We start from the raw sequence: 16,171 nt of genomic DNA on the forward strand, positions 1-16,171 counted from the left end.
CTTCTGCTTGACGGACCCACCAGAAAACCGGAGACCCCTCTGGTGGGCCCTGGCTTCTCTTTCAGGAGAGTTCATAGTGCCGAGGTGAGGCCATACTCACCTTGGAATGCAAGCGCAAGTATGCAGCCAGCCACCCACCCACAGGCTGCAATACTAAACTGCCAGATTTCTGGGCAGCTGCTTGCACATGAAATGTGGCCTTTTAGGCTCATGGAGGCGGAAGCATTTCACAACCTCATGCCTCATGCCTCATGTCCATACTCGGTCCCCAGCCGTCACTATTTCTCCCGGTGTTGTCTCCGCCTTCTACTAGCGTGGGTCCCTGAACATTACTGCTGGTACTTTTCTGTGGGAATTTGCTTGCCTCCTACCAGCCTGGAATATTTAAAGTAAACTATGGTACGACGCCATGGTTTTAGCACTGCCCCCAGTACCAGTAGCGAAGCCATCCCCAATTTCCTTCTCTGGAATTTTATTTGGTAGACTGAGTGGCTGCCCAAATACATTATTTTCTCACAAAGGAGCTGAAGATAGAGTGGCAGTAGGTGCAAGTTTCTCCAGCCTGTTAGATATTAGAGAGTGAACGGCAGCACATTGGATCAGTGATTAGCACTGAAGCCTTGCAGCGCTGGGATCCTGTGTTCAAATCCCAGCAAGGACAACATCTGCAAGGACTTTATACGTTCTCCCCATGTTTGCATGGGTTTCCACCTCAGTAAAAAAGCAGCCATAGAGTGTCCGGGAACCTTCCCACACACTTTTCTTAGCCAGGACTGCTTCTCGGCAGGGTTGGACGGTCCCACCAGAGAATCCTCTGGTATGCCCTGGCTTCTATATCAGGAGAGCTCATGATAGTGCTAACTTTGCAGCTGCTATGGGGCTCTTGAGCGGGGCAGAAAGGTGAGCCCTCAGAATCAAATCCTCTGGTGGGCACAATGTTTTTCAATCTGAAACAGCTTCTCAGTGGGAGTTGCATTTCACCACAGCCATATTCTTTAGCACGGTGAAAGGACTGGCATAGAGGGAAACCGAATGTACTCCGGCTGTCATTTCTCCGTCACCAGGTTCCGCCCATTGTCACACACGACCCTGCCTGGCGGTATGTTCAGCGGTGAGAGCCACAGATCAAGCTGCTGTGTTACAGCTTTCAACAACTCGGCAGCGCTGGGCGGTTTGTCACCTAAGCATTAAGCATGTTAGCTTCAGCACAGCCTGTTGCCTCTTAGCCGAGGCAGTGCAGCAGTGCTTTCAGCTTGTGACTGATGTGGTCATTTCGGAGATGGAGGAGGAGGTGCAGGAGCTGAACAATGTGATTACATTGAGGTTACATTGGCAACTCTGTTTTTATACTAAAGAAAGATCCTACTGGTTTTTTTTTTACGTTATTTTTTAAGGCAAATGCATTCACCAGGAAATGTCATTTTAACATTTTACAACCTTATCTGGCAATGTGGTGTGTGACACATCATCAGACACATCCTGTTTCATTGATGATGGCGGGACTCTGAAAGACACATACAGCAGGGCCACAGTAATGAGTACGACATGTTCCCATTAGAAAGGAGAGAGTCTGCTAAACAGTTATAGGGTATGCAGTGAGTCCAACGGCTGACCAAATTTAGGAAAAACCCCACTAAGAAATTAAAGACACATAGAGCAGGGCCACAGTAATGACAAATTCCCATTAGAAAGGAGAGAGTCTGCTATAGTGTTATAGTGTATGCAGTGAGTCCAACGGCTGACCAAATTTAGGAAAAACCCCACTAAGAAATTAAAGACACATAGAGCTGGGCCACAGAAACGACAAATTCCCATTAGAAAGGAGAGAGTCTGCTATACAGTTATAGGGTTTGCAGTGAGTCTAACGGCTGACCAAATTTAGGAAAAACCCCACTAAGAAATTAAAGACACGTAGAGCAGGGCCCAGTAATGACAAATTCCCATTAGAAAGGAGAGAGTCTGCTATACAGTTATAGGGTATGCAGTGAGTCCAACGGCTGACCAAATTTAGGAAAAACCCCACTAAGAAATTAAAGACACATAGAGCAGGTCCACAGTAACGACAAATTCCCATTAGAAAGGAAAGAGTCTGCTATACAGTTATAGGGTATGCAGTGAGTCCAACGGCTGACCAAATTTAGGAAAAACCCCACTAAGAAATTAAAGACACATAGAGCATGGCCACAGTAACGACAAATTCCCATTAGAAAGGAGAGAGTCTGCTATACAGCTATAGGGTATGCAGTGAGTCTAACGGCTGACCAAATTTAGGAAAACCCCGATAAGAAATTAAAGACACGTAGAGCAGGGCCACAGTAACGACAAATTCCCATTAGAAAGGAGAGAGTCTGCTATACAGTTATAGGGTTTGCAGTGAGTCTAACGGCTGACCAAATTTAGGAAAAACCCCACTAAGAAATTAAAGACACGTAGAGCAGGGCCACAGTAATGACAAATTCCCATTAGAAAGGAGAGAGTCTGCTATACAGTTATAGGGTATGCATTGAGTCCAACGGCTGACCAAATTTAGGAAAAACCCCACTAAGAAATTAAAGACACATAGAGCAGGGCCACAATAATGACAAATTCCCATTAGAAAGGAGAGAATCTGCTATACAGTTATAGGGTATGCAGTGAGTCTAACGGCTGACCAAATTTAGGAAAAACCCCACTAACAATTTAAAGAGACATATAGCAGGGCCACAGTAACGACAAATTCCCATTAGAAAGGAGAAAGTCTCCCATAGTGTTGGCCTATGCAGTGAATGCAAGGGCTGCCAAAAATTTGGAGGCACTTCAATGCCCCTTGGAAGAGACGTGGAGGAGGGCCTCATAAAAAAATGTTCCCATTAGAAAAGAGCGGGCCTCCTATACTTGTAATGCCCATGCACTAAGTGTATGGGCTGACAAACATTTACTCCTGGGGGGTATACATGAACATACTGTATACATTTTTTTTTTACTGGCATCATAAACACCCTTTAAAAAAATGATGTGGGTGTTCACGGACCACAGTCACCCTGGTGATATGCTGGTGAAGAATAAGGAGAAGGAGGAGGACAAGAGCAAATAGCCAAAATCATGAAGCGTATACCCATGTCTGGGTGTGAAAAGGTGCATGGGAATACACCTCCCAAAAAAAGACACTGGATTTGAGTTTATGTTACGCTGCTATCATTCGGTGATGTTGAGAAGTCTGGCCCAATCCAGCCTTTGTTCATTTTCATAAGAGTCATCCTGTCAGCATTTTCAGTTGACAGGCGGATGCGCTTATCAGTTATAATTCCACCAGCAGCACTAAAAACCCGCTCTGATAAAACGCTGGCGGCAGGGCAGGCCAGGACCTCCAAGGCATAGAGAGCCAGTTCATTCCATGTATCCAGCTTTGATATCCAATAATTATAAGGCACAGAGGAATCATGGAGGATGTTGGTACGGTCGGCAAGGTACTCCCTCAGCATCTTCCCAAACTTTGCGCTCCTTGTGAGAGTACCCCGCGCCTCAGGGCCTGTGTGATGGGAGGGGCTGAGAAAACTCTCCCAGAACTTTGACAGTGTTCCCCTGCCTCTTCTGGATTGAAGTTGTGTCTTTCTCGCCTGTACTCCTTGGTTGTCCAATGAAGTGTGCCCTCTGCCGCCAACGTTTTCAGATGGGAATTTTTTTAATAGTTCCACAACAAGGGCCTTCTGGTACAGCCCCATTTTTGTAGACCTGTCCGCCTCAGGAATAAGAGATATAAAGTTCTCCTTGCAGCGTGGGTCTAGAAGTGTCACCAACCAGTAATGACTGTCACTCAAAATTTTGAGAACGCGAGGGTCATGGGAAAGGCAGCGTAACATATACTCAGCCATGCGTGCTAGACTACTAACAGTTAAGACTTCCCTGTCCTCACCAAGAGGATGACTGACCATGCTCTCCTCCTCCTCCTTCTCCTCCTCTCTGTCCTCTGGCCATCCACGCTGAACAGACGGTATGACAGCTGTGCAGGTAGTACCGTCTATAGTGCATGAAACTAGCTCCTGTCATTCCTCCTCCTCCTTTTCCTCATTGTCACCCAATCCACGTTGGGATGAGATGAGGCTGGGCTGTGTGTAATCACCCTGTATGGTTCCTTGCTCCATCACATCGTGCTCCGCCTGCAATGCATCCTCTTTGATTGTGAGCAGAGAGCGTTTCAGAAGACAGAGAAGCGGGATGGTAATGCTAATTATGGCGTCATCGCCGCTCATCTTCTTGGTGGAGTCCTCAAAGTTTTGGAGGATGGTACATATTTTTGACATCCATGTCCACTCCTGAGGTCTTATGTGTGGACTCTGAACTGAATACCGTTGGCCTTGTTGATGCTGGTACTTAACAACTGCCCTCTTCTGCTCACAAATCCTTCCCAACATCTGCAGTGTAGAGTTCCAACGTGTGGGGACATCACACACCAGTCTGTGAGCCGGAATCTGCAAACGCTGCTGAAACACGGCAAGAGCGGCGGAAGCTGTAGCTGACTTTCTAAAATGGGCACACAGGCGGCGTACTGTAACAAGCAGATCTGGCATCTCCGGGTAGGATTTGAGAAACCGCTGAACCACGAGGTTAAGCACATGGGCCAGGCATGGTACGTATGTGAACTCGCCTCGCCTTAGAGCCGCCACCAGGTTCCGACCATTGTCACACACAATCATGCCTGGCTGTAGGTTCAGCGGTGGGAGCCACAGATCTGCCTGCTCTTTCAGAGCTGTCCACAACTCTTCAGCATTGTGCGGTTTGTCACCTAAACATATTAGCTTCAGCACAGCCTGTTGCTGCTTGGCCGAAGCAGTGCTGCAGTGCTTCCAGCTTGTGACTGATGTGGTCATTTTGGAGATGGAGGCTGAAGAGGAGAAGGAGGCTGAGGAGGATGAGGTGCAGGAGCTGTAGACCGTGGGGGCAACCCTGATTGACCTAGGGCCCGCAATCTTTGGCGTCGGGAGGACGTGTTCGGTCCCAAGGTCCGAGTGGGTCCCGGCTTCCACTATGTTAACCCAGTGTGCCGTCAGTGAGATGTACCGTCCTTGCCCACAAGCACTTGCTCACATGTCCGTGGTTAGGTGGACTTTCTCGGTAACTGCGTTGTTGAGGGCGCGGCTAATGTTTTGGGACACGTGCTTGTGTAATGCGGGGACGGCACACTGGGAGAGATAGAGGCGGCTGGGGACCTAGTAACGAGGGACGGCCGCCGCCATCAGGTTGCGGAATGCTTCTGTCTCCACGAGCCTAAAACGCAACATTTTGAGCGCAAGCAGTCGCGAAATGTGTGAATTTAGTAATGAGACCTGTGGGGCGTTGGCTGCATATTTGCACTTGCATTCCAAGGACTGAGGTAGGGACAACTGAACGCTGCGGTGGGGCAAGGACATGGACGTGCTTCCTGATGCTGCTACTTTAGAGTGCGCAACGACAGGTGCAGGGCAGGAGGCATCTTCGCATGCATCATGGACAGGGGATTGGCTTGAATGCACAACAGCGGAAGAAGCAATGGTGCCACCTGCAGACACTGTTCCTGGACCCTGGGGTTCGGCCCACAAAGTCAGGTGCTTTGCTGCCATGTGCCTGATCATGCTGGTGGTGGTCAGGCTGGTCGTTTTGCCACCCCTGCTGATGCTGGCCTGGCAGGTGGTGCAAATGGCCTTTTTGGGGTTATCGGCAGAGTCTTTAAAAAATAACCAGACTCGGGAAAACCTAACAGTTGTACTGGCAACTTCCTTCGTGTTGGTGTTACGGGGAACAGTTGCCTGCCTTCTGTCTGCGGCCATCACACTGCTTCTTCCTGCCTGTTGGGGTGCTCTGCCTCCCTCCCTCTGTGTGCTTCTGTCCTCACTCTGCATGTCCTCCTGCCAGGTTTGGTCAGTTACTATATCATCCACCACCTCATCTTCCACTTCCGCACTCTGGTCTTCCTCCTGATTTTCTGGCAATTGTGTCTCATCATCGTTCACCTCTTGTGACACTTTCCCACCGTCACCTTCGTGTGACCGTGGCTGCTCAAATATTTGGGCATCGCTACACGCGATCGCCTCTTGCCCCACTTCAAGTGGACCGGGCGAGAGGCCCGATTCTATAAATGGAAAAGTGAACAGCTCTTCAGAGTGTCCAAGTGTGGGATCAGTTGTCTCTGGGCACTCGGCATGGTGGGAGGAAGGAGGATCAGGGTGAGGAATATGCGGTCCAGACTCACGGCTACTGAGACTTGACTGTGTGGAAGACAGAGTGGTGGTGGTGGTGGCGGCTAAGTAACTGGAAGCATTAGCCGCTATCCCACCAACAACCATTTGACACTGCTCTGGGTTCGATAGTGGTGTGCTGCGGTCCTCTAGGAATTGTGACAGGAAGGTCGTGCAAGAAGATGTGGGTGTTTGTTGTGGCACAATTTCAGCTTGCCCATGGCCTTGTCCTCGGCCTTTGCATGCACCATCACCATCGCGTCCAGTTCCCCGTCCCTTGCCACGTGCCTTGCCCATTTTAAATGGAGGACAGTATCTTCCATGCTCACTACAAATGACTGAGTTTGGAGTATACTTATATGTGATCCGTGTGACGGAGAAAACAGAGTTTTAAATACCTGGCCTGTAGGTAACTAGTTTGAACAGCAAACTGGTGTGAATTGCTTCACTGACACACTGAAAGAAATTTTTAATGGAGGCTAGAAATGGCAGTATTTCTGACAACGTATATGTGATCCCTGTGACGGAGAAAACAGAGTTTTAAATACCTGGCCTGCAGGTAAGTAGTTTGAACAGCAAACAGCTGTGAATTGCTTCACTGACACACTGAAAGAAATTTTTAATGCAGGCCAGAAATGGCAGTATTTTCTGACAACGTATATGTGATCCGTGTGACGGAGAAAACACAGCTTTAAATAGCTGGATTTCTAGCGCTCTAATATGGAAAGGACCTGGCTGTATTCTGCAGTGCCAACAAGCAAATGGCACAGAAAAACGTTGTTCTCTGGATTGCTTTTTAAGCAAATAATGAGGATTAAGATCCAAAAAAAAGTATTCCTGGCCCCTGAGACCTGGGCCTTTGTATAGAAATATCTAACAGCAGCAGAAGGCAGAATTGGAATGGAGCCTCTTGTGCTATATGCACTGCAGTCTGCTGTATACCCTGCCTGCCTATGTACACTGCCTGCCTGATATCTCTGCAGATGGATTAGTTAGTCCTCAAAAGGACTGTTAGTTAAGATAGATATGTGAAATGTACGGTTTTTCTCCCTACACTACCTAATACACAAGCAAATCTCTCCCTGACGCAGCAGCACCTCTCCCTACTCTGCCTGATTGCGGAGTGACTGTGAGGAGCACAGCGGCGCCAGGTCTGATATAGACCTGATGACACTCTGTGGCCATCCAATCACTGCAATGCCACAACCACCATGGCTGCAGCCAGGGCCGGCTCCAGGTTTTTCTGGGCCCCGGGCGAAAGAGTCTCAGTGGGCCCCTTTAATACATACCACGATTCATGATGCACAGATACCGCAGAGAAATATATATATATATATATATATAGTACAATGCAAAGATTTTGCTTCTTACATTACATGAGTGATATCTATTGTAAATTCCACAATAGCTCAGAAACCAGCGAATCGTTCCACACAGAATACTGGCCCCCATATAAGGCCCCATACGGAATACTGGCCCCCATATAAGGCCCCATACGGAATACTGGCCCCCATATAAGGCCCCATAAGGAATACTGGCCCCCATTTAAGGCCCCATATGGAATACTGGCCCCCATTTAAGGCCCCATACGGAATACTGGCCCCCATATAAGGCCCCATACGGAATACTGGCCCCCATATAAGGCCCCATACGGAATACTGGCCCCCATTTAAGGCCCCATATGGAATACTGGCCCCCACTTAAGGCCCCATACGGAATACTGGCCCCCATATAAGGCCCCATACGGAATACTGGCCCCCATATAAGGCCCCATACTTAATACTGGCCCCCATATAAGGCTCCATACGGAATACTGGCCCTCATATAAGGCTCCATATGGAATACTTGGCCCCCATATAAGGCCCCATACGGAATACTGGCCCCCATATAAGGCCCCATACGGAATACTGGCCCCCATATAAGGCTCCATACGGAATACAGGCAGCCATATAAGGCTCCATACGGAATACTGGCCCCCATATAAGGCTCCATACGGAATACTGGCCCCCATATAAGGCTCCATACGGAATACTGGCCCCCCATATAAGGCTCCATACCGAATACTGGCCCCCATATAAGGCTCCATACAGAATACTGGCCCCCATATAAGGCTCCATATGGAATACTGGCCCCCATATAAGGCTCCATACAGAATACTGGCCCCCATATAAGGCTCCATACGGAATACTGGCCCCCATATAAGGCTCCATACGGAATACTGGCCCCCATATAAGGCTCCATACGGAATACTGGCCCCCCATATAAGGCTCCATACCGAATACTGGCCCCCATATAAGGCTCCATACAGAATACTGGCCCCCATATAAGGCTCCATACAGAATACTGGCCCCCCATATAAGGCTCCATACGGAATACTGGCCCCCCATATAAGGCCCCATACGGAATACTGGCCCCCCATATAGGGCCTCATACGGAATACTGGCCCCCATATAAGGCCCCATACGGAATACTGGCCCCCATATAAGGCCCCATACGGAATACTGGCCCCCATATAAGGCTCCATACGGAATACTGGCCCCCATATAAGGCTCCATACGGAATACTGGCCCCCATATAAGGCTCCATACGGAATACTGGCCCCCCATATAAGGCTCCATACGGAATACTGGCCCCCATATAAGGCTCCATACGGAATACTGGCCTCCATATAAGGCTCCATACGGAATACAGGCAGCCATATAAGGCTCCATACGGAATACTGGCCTCCATATAAGGCTCCATACGGAATACTGGCCCCCATATAAGGCTCCATACGGAATACTGGCCCCCATATAAGGCTCCATACGGAATACTGGCCCCCCATATAAGGCTCCATACCGAATACTGGCCCCCATATAAGGCTCCATACAGAATACTGGCCCCCATATAAGGCTCCATACAGAATACTGGCCCCCATATAAGGCTCCATACAGAATACTGGCCCCCCATATAAGGCTCCATACGGAATACTGGCCCCCCATATAAGGCTCCATACGGAATACTGGCCCCCCATATAGGGCCTCATACGGAATACTGGCCCCCATATAAGGCCCCATACGGAATACTGGCCCCCATATAAGGCCCCATACGGAATACTGGCCCCCATATAAGGCCCCATACGGAATACTGGCCCCCATATAAGGCTCCATACGGAATACTGGCCCCCATATAAGGCTCCATACGGAATACTGGCCCCCATATAAGGCTCCATACGGAATACTGGCCCCCCATATAAGGCTCCATACGGAATACTGGCCCCCATATAAGGCTCCATACGGAATACTGGCCTCCATATAAGGCTCCATACGGAATACAGGCAGCCATATAAGGCTCCATACGGAATACTGGCCCCCATATAAGGCTCCATACAGAATACTGTCCCCCATATAACGCTCCATACAGGATACTGGTCCCCTTATAAAGCTACATACAGGATACTGGCCCCCATATAACGCTCCATGCAGGATACTGGTCCCCTTATAAAGCTCCATACAGGAAACTGGCCCCCATATACTGCTCCATACAGGATACTGGTCCCCTTATAACGCTCCATACAGGATACTGGCCCTCATATAATGCTCCATGCAGGCTGTCACCCCCTCTATTTATAATGCCCCATGCAGGATGTCACCCCCTCTCTCTATAATGCCCCATGCAGGCTGTCACCCCCTCTCTCTATAATGCCCCATGCAGGCTGTCACCCCCTCTCTCTATAATGCCCCAAGCAGGCTGTCACCCCCTCTCTCTATAATGCCCCATGCAGGATGTCACCCCCTCTCTCTATAATGCCCCAGCCATTTGCACAGAACGTGTAAAATATTGTCCTCCATTTAAAATGGACAAGGAGCATGGCAAGGGACGGGGAAGTGGACAAGATGGTGATGATGATGCATGCAGAGGCCGACGCCGTGCGCTAGCTGAAATTGTGCCACAGCAAACACCCACATCTTCTCGCTCGACCTTCCTGTCCCAATTAATAGGGGACTGCAGATCACCACTATTGAACACAGAGCAGTGTGAAAAGTTTATTGGTTGGATAGCAGATAATGCTTCCAGTCACTTAGCCACCACCACCCTGTCTTCCACATGGTCAAGTCTCAGTAGCCGTGAGTCTGGACCACATATTCCTCACCCTGATCCTCCCTCCCACCATGTCGAGTGCCCAGAGACAACTGATCCCACACTTATACACTTCGAAGAGTTGTTCACTTTTCCATTTAGCGATTCGGGCCTCTCGCCCGGTCCACTTCAAGAGGAGCAAGAGGAGATCGCATGTAGCGATGCCCAAATATTTGAGCAGCCACGGTCACATGAAAGCGATGGTGGGAAACTGTCACAAGAGGTGGACGATGATGAGACGCAATTGCCAGAAAATCAGGAGGAGGACCAGGGTGCGGAAGTGGAAGACGAGGTGGTGGATGATATATTAACTGACCCAACCTGACAGAGGGACATACAGAGCGAGGACAGCAGCACACAGGGGGAGGGTGGCATAGCACCACAACAGGCAGGAAAAAGCAGTGTGGTGGCCGGAGGCAACCGTTACCCGTTAAGTCAACATGACGGAAGTTGCCAGTACAACTGTTAGGTCTTCCCGAGTCTGTTTGTTCCTTAAAGCACCCGACTAAGTAGGCTGAACCCCAGAGTCCAGGAACAGTGTTTGAGGGTGGCACCACTGCTTCTTCCGCTGTTGTGCATGCAAGCCAATACTCTGTCCATGGCGCATGGGAAGATGCCTCCCGCCCTGCACCTGTCGTTGCACACTCTCATGTAGCACCATCAGCAAGCGTGGCCACATCTTGTCCCAGCGCAGCGTTCAATTGTACCTACCCCAGTCCTTGGAATGCAAGCGCAAATACGTAGCCAAGGCCCCACATGCCTCACTACTAAATTCACACATTTCGTGACTGATTGTGGGCAGGGACGGTACATCTCGTTGACGGCACACTGGGTTAACATAGTGGAAGCCGGGACCCAGTCGCACTTTGGGATGGAACATGTCCTCCCGACGCTGAGGATTGTGGGCCCTGGGTCAATCAGGGTTGCCCCCACATTCTACAGCTCCTGCATCTCCTCCTCTTCAGCCTCCATCTCTGAAATGACCACATCAGTCGCAAGCTGGAAGCACTGCAGCACTGCCTCGGCAAAGTGGCAACAGGCTGTGCTGAAGCTAATATGCTTAGGTGACAAACCGTACAATGAAAGAGCAGGCAGATCTGTGGCTCACACCGCTGAACCTACAGCCAGGCATGGTCGTGTGTGACAATGGCCGTAACCTGGTGGCATCTCTGAGGCTAGGCAACCTCACACACGTACCATGCCTGGCCCATGTGCTTAACCTTGTGGTTCAGTGGTTTCTCACAACCTACTCAGAGCTGCCCGATCTGCTTGTCAAAGTACGCCGCCTGTGTGCCCATTTTAGAAAGTCACCTACAGCTTCCACCGCCCTTGCTGTGTTTCAGCAGCTTTTGCAGATTCTGTCTACATTGCAGATGTTGGGAAGGATTTGTGAGCAGAAGAGGGCAGTTGTTGAGTACCAGCATCAACAAGGCCATTGGTATTCAGTTCAGAGTCCACACATAAGACCTCAGGAGTGGACATGGATGTCAGACATCTGTACCATCTTCCAAAACTTTGAGGACTCCACCAAGATGGTGAGCGGCGATGATGCCATAATTAGCTTCACCATCCTGCTTTTCTGTTTCCTGAAACGCTCTCTGCTCACAATCAAAGATGATGCATTGCAGGTGGAGCACGATGAGATGGAGTAAGGAACCATACAGGGTGATTACACACAGCCCAGCCTCATCTCATCCCAACGTGGATTGGGTGACAATGAGGAAGAGGAGGAGGAGGAGGAAGAACAGGAGCTAGTTTTATGCACTATAGATGGTACTACCTGCACAACTGTCATACCGTCTGTTCAGTGTGGATGGCCTGAGGACAGGGAGGAGGAGGAGGAGAGCATGGTCACTCGTCCTCTTGGTGAGGACACGGAAGTTTTGTCTGTTAGCAGTCTGGCACGCATGGCTGAGTTTGTTATGCTGCCTTTCCCGTGACTCTCGCTTTCTCCAAATTTTGGGTGACAGTCATTATTGGTTGGTGACACTTCTAGACCCACGCTACAAGGAGAACTTTCTATCTTTTATTCCCGAGGCGGACAGGTCTACTAAAATGGGGCAGTACCAGAAGGCCCTTGTTTCGGAATTATTAAAAAAATTCCGATCTGAAATTTCGATCAGTTCGTTGGACAACCAAGGAGTATAGGTGAGAGAGACACAACTCCAATCCAGCAGAGGCAGGGGAACACTGTCCAAGTTCTGGACAGTTTTCTCAGACCCTCCCATCTTACAGGCCCTGAGGCGCGGGGTACTCTCACAAGGAGTGCAAAGTTTGGGAAGATGCTGAGGGAGTACTTTGCTGACTGCACCAACATCCTCCGTGATTCCTCTGTGCCTTATAATTACTGGGTATCCAAGCTGGACACGTGGAATGAACTGTCTCTTTTACGCCAGATTTTGCATTCACTGCATAGGCAAACACTATTGTAGACCCACTTCCTACTGATGGGAACATTGTTTTTAGGAGGCTCTCCGACCTCTACATCTCTTGCAAGGGGCATTGGAGTTCCTCCAAATTTTTGGCAGCCATTGCTTCACTGCATAGGCAAACACTATGTTAGACCCACTTCCTAATAATGGGAACATAGTTTTTAGTAGGCTCTCTGACCTCTACATCTCTTGCAAGGGGCATTGGAGTGCCTCCAAATTGTTGGCAGCCCTTGCAGTCATTGCGTACGCAATAACAGTATAGGAGACCCACTCGTTAATAATGGGAACAACAAAGCATAGCCGGCTGATGGCTCTCTAGCAATAGCGAGGGCCGACTGCTGGCCCTTTAAGAATAGTAAGGGCCGTCCTATAAAAATAGGCTTTGTAACTTTCAGAGTCCCTCCATCATAAATGAAACAGGATGTGTTTGATGATGTGTCACACACTACATGGCCAGATAAGGTTGTAAAATGTTAAAATGACATTTACCAGTGAATGCATTTGTCTTGGTTGAAAGCAATGCAAAAGTGCAAAAACGCATCAAAAATGCTACGTGTGAACATAGCCCAAGGTGTGGAGGAGCATTTTTGTTTTTGTATATTTATTTTGCCTTATATACAAGTAATTACCCTGGAAAGGATGTTCCTTAACATATTTCCCAGGAAAATCCATTTTGGTTTTGTTTTTGCATGTTTTATTGTGAGTCCGTAAAAGTAGCGTAATACTTCTGACAACATTGTTCACAGCAGTGACCTGGGAGTCAGAGATTTTTCCAGGGGTCTTCCCCATGCTGTTCCCATGTCATTTGTCACTGTTCCCATCGATTTGGGCAATTTTTAGGCCCTCTGCAGACCACCGAGGGGAGAAGCCTGAAAAATGCTCAAGTTTCCCATAGACTTACATTGGGCTCGTTGCTCGGGTCAAGCACCCGAGCATTCTAATTTGCTCAACCCGAGCATCGGGCATCTGAGCATTTTAGTGCTCGCCCATCACGAATCATGATATCTCTTGGATGCAGTTATGATTGAAAACGAATTCCAAAAGAGTTTCACTCAACTTCTTGACACATTATCTCTCTTTACATGTTCATATTGGGATCTTATTATTTGAAGGGTTGGTTACATTACTGGTTCATGGTCAAAGGTAGTGTCGGACTTGAATGCCAAGGGCCCACCAGTAACCAACTTCAGGGCCCCAATTTTCAGCTACCTGAAAATCTGACATTATCCCCAATCACAAATTTATATAACAATGAGCTGGGTAGATTGTTAAATGAATAAGATGCTCCCTTTGTCTGTACATAGTTATTCAAGTATATTGTTGGAAGTACTGCTGATATAAGAGGGTAGTGGCTCTCTCTTGCACAAGGGTCCACCGGAGAATTCTCTGGTTCTCCTGCGGGCCAATCCAAGTCTGGTCACAGGTGACTAGCTACAGTGGTTTTGGAGGTTAAGAGTTGGGACATCCCAATGCATGAAAAGCTGATCCCACTAATATTATTATACTCAGACAACTTCTATATAAAGTGTATGGCCAACGTTAAAGTTTGAAGGAAACCTGTCAATTGATTTTCTTACCCCCACAAAGAACTGGCTTGGAATTTTATTTCCTGGCTTGTGGGACATCGATCAAGCCAGGAAAGCCATGAGATGGACATGATTCCTCACCTGAACAACACTGTTCATATGACTCTTAAAAGGCATTTAACATAGAGCACAAGTATAACTTCATTTTTACATTGCTAAATGCAGTTTATATGTTTATACAGTTTATATCAAGAAAGAGATTGGAAAACCGTAAATGCTATAGTGATTGATGGTAAGAAAATTAAGTGTCTAGTTCCCTTCAAACTTTATAGTTGGCCATACACATTAGATAAAAGTTGTCTGAACACAATATTATCAGCAGAGGATCAGCTTATCATGTGTTGGTATGCCCCAAATATCAACTTCTGAACTCCACTGTAGCTTTCTCATGACTATACTTGCCTATTCGTTGCTCTAAATGTGGCGATGTTGAGTTTTATATTTGTTTTTTTTCCCATTTCAGGAACAATATAAATATGTATATGAAGTTGCCTTGGAATATCTCAGTTCCTTCTGATCCTGCCAGCATGGAGAAAAGGGAGGTGTGAGAAAATGACCTGGTCCTATGCAGCCCCTGTGTGGCTTACAAGACTTGTTAATGGGGTGGGTGGGTGGACAGTGGTTGTTGCTGATCAGGAACAGAAACTTTGCACAGTATGGGATTCCACATTGAGGTGCATATTTGGATAAAGGAAAGTTGAGCAGCAGTATCTTTAAGAGCACATCAAAGAACAATGCCTTTTTTCTGACTATATTTACCACTAATCTACTCTACTCTTTTTCCGGGGCCTCTTTTCATTTCCTCTCTGCTTTCCTGTTCTGTCCCACCACATACACACTATATGCATCCATTTGTGACCAGACAAACTCAGAAAAATCAAAGACAGTAACGTTTTTTCAATTCCTCAAACAGATCTAGAGGATTTCTATATACGCGGATGCAGAACTCCAGCCATTTTCTAGGGACATTTGTGTCTTATCATGCCAGTCACTCATAAACAGCCTCTTAGATGGATGCACTGTCGGAGATGATAAATCTCCGCATTCACATATTACTATAGAATAATGCTCCCTTCTTTAAGCAGTGTTCTGTTGCTCTTTGCAGCAAACTCCAAGGTACAGGTGATGTGGTCTTGTCCTCTTTCTAATGAACCTGTCTTTATTTATTGCTGTAAATGTTCTTGGGGAGGGAGCAAAGCAGTTTGTATTCTGGAGAATTGTCTTGCAATGGAGCGTCCAATAAAATTGTGATGTTTTTTTCTTAGTAATGCTTGTACTGTCATCAATTTTGTGTGTATTCCTCTCCTTATGATGGACTCCTGTTTAGTAAAAGGCTTAGAGATGGGAAAAGGGGGGACTGTTGGATAAAATATATTCAAAAAAATTCTACATGACCAAAAGTAAAAAGATAGTTTGAAAGTTATTGTCCACTTTTCAGGACCTTTTTTAATTTCCTTGTGCACTTTGACAAATGTTTTTTGCGGGTGTATTTGTTACTAGGACCCCACTGGAAGTATGATAAAGTTCTTATAGCAATAAATGACCATAAATATCAGCTGTGGTCCTAAGGTAGCCATAAACATTACATAGATGTTGGTTGATGATTAAAAAAACTGTTAAATGAACGTTCATTGGTCACTGGATTACCATTTCTATACATGTTCTTGTCACGATGACTGTAGGGTAGCAAGGACAGTGTGCTCTAGTTTAGTCCCTCAAGCTAAAGGAACCCTATGCTATCCCTGTCCCCAAGATTACCACTAAAGATGGGGATTAGTGATGAGCGAGTATGTTTTGTTAACTCTTTTGCCGAGTATGCTCGGCCGAGCACCGAGTATTTATA

The 16,171-nt window shown here is 47.5% G+C and overlaps 1 protein-coding gene across 4 annotated transcripts in view; it reads left to right on the forward strand.

The window, feature by feature from the left end:
- Window positions 1-15,592, forward strand: part of PTPRT (protein tyrosine phosphatase receptor type T) — a 526,727-nt gene extending 511,135 nt beyond the window's left edge. For all 4 annotated transcript variants that reach the window (XM_073683800.1, XM_073683802.1, XM_073683803.1 and 1 more), the window contains one exon: window positions 14,792-15,592. In XM_073683800.1, coding sequence (XP_073539901.1) covers window positions 14,792-14,845 — 54 coding nt within the window. In that variant the 3' untranslated portion in view covers window positions 14,846-15,592. The remainder of the gene's footprint in view (window positions 1-14,791) is intronic.
- Window positions 15,593-16,171: the final 579 nt, after the last annotated feature.

Source organism: Phyllobates terribilis, unplaced genomic scaffold (genome assembly GCF_046119375.1).
Source record: "Phyllobates terribilis strain yellow unplaced genomic scaffold, ASM4611937v1 Scaffold_5__5_contigs__length_657084704, whole genome shotgun sequence".
In the NCBI taxonomy this organism is placed as follows: domain Eukaryota; kingdom Metazoa; phylum Chordata; class Amphibia; order Anura; family Dendrobatidae; genus Phyllobates; species Phyllobates terribilis.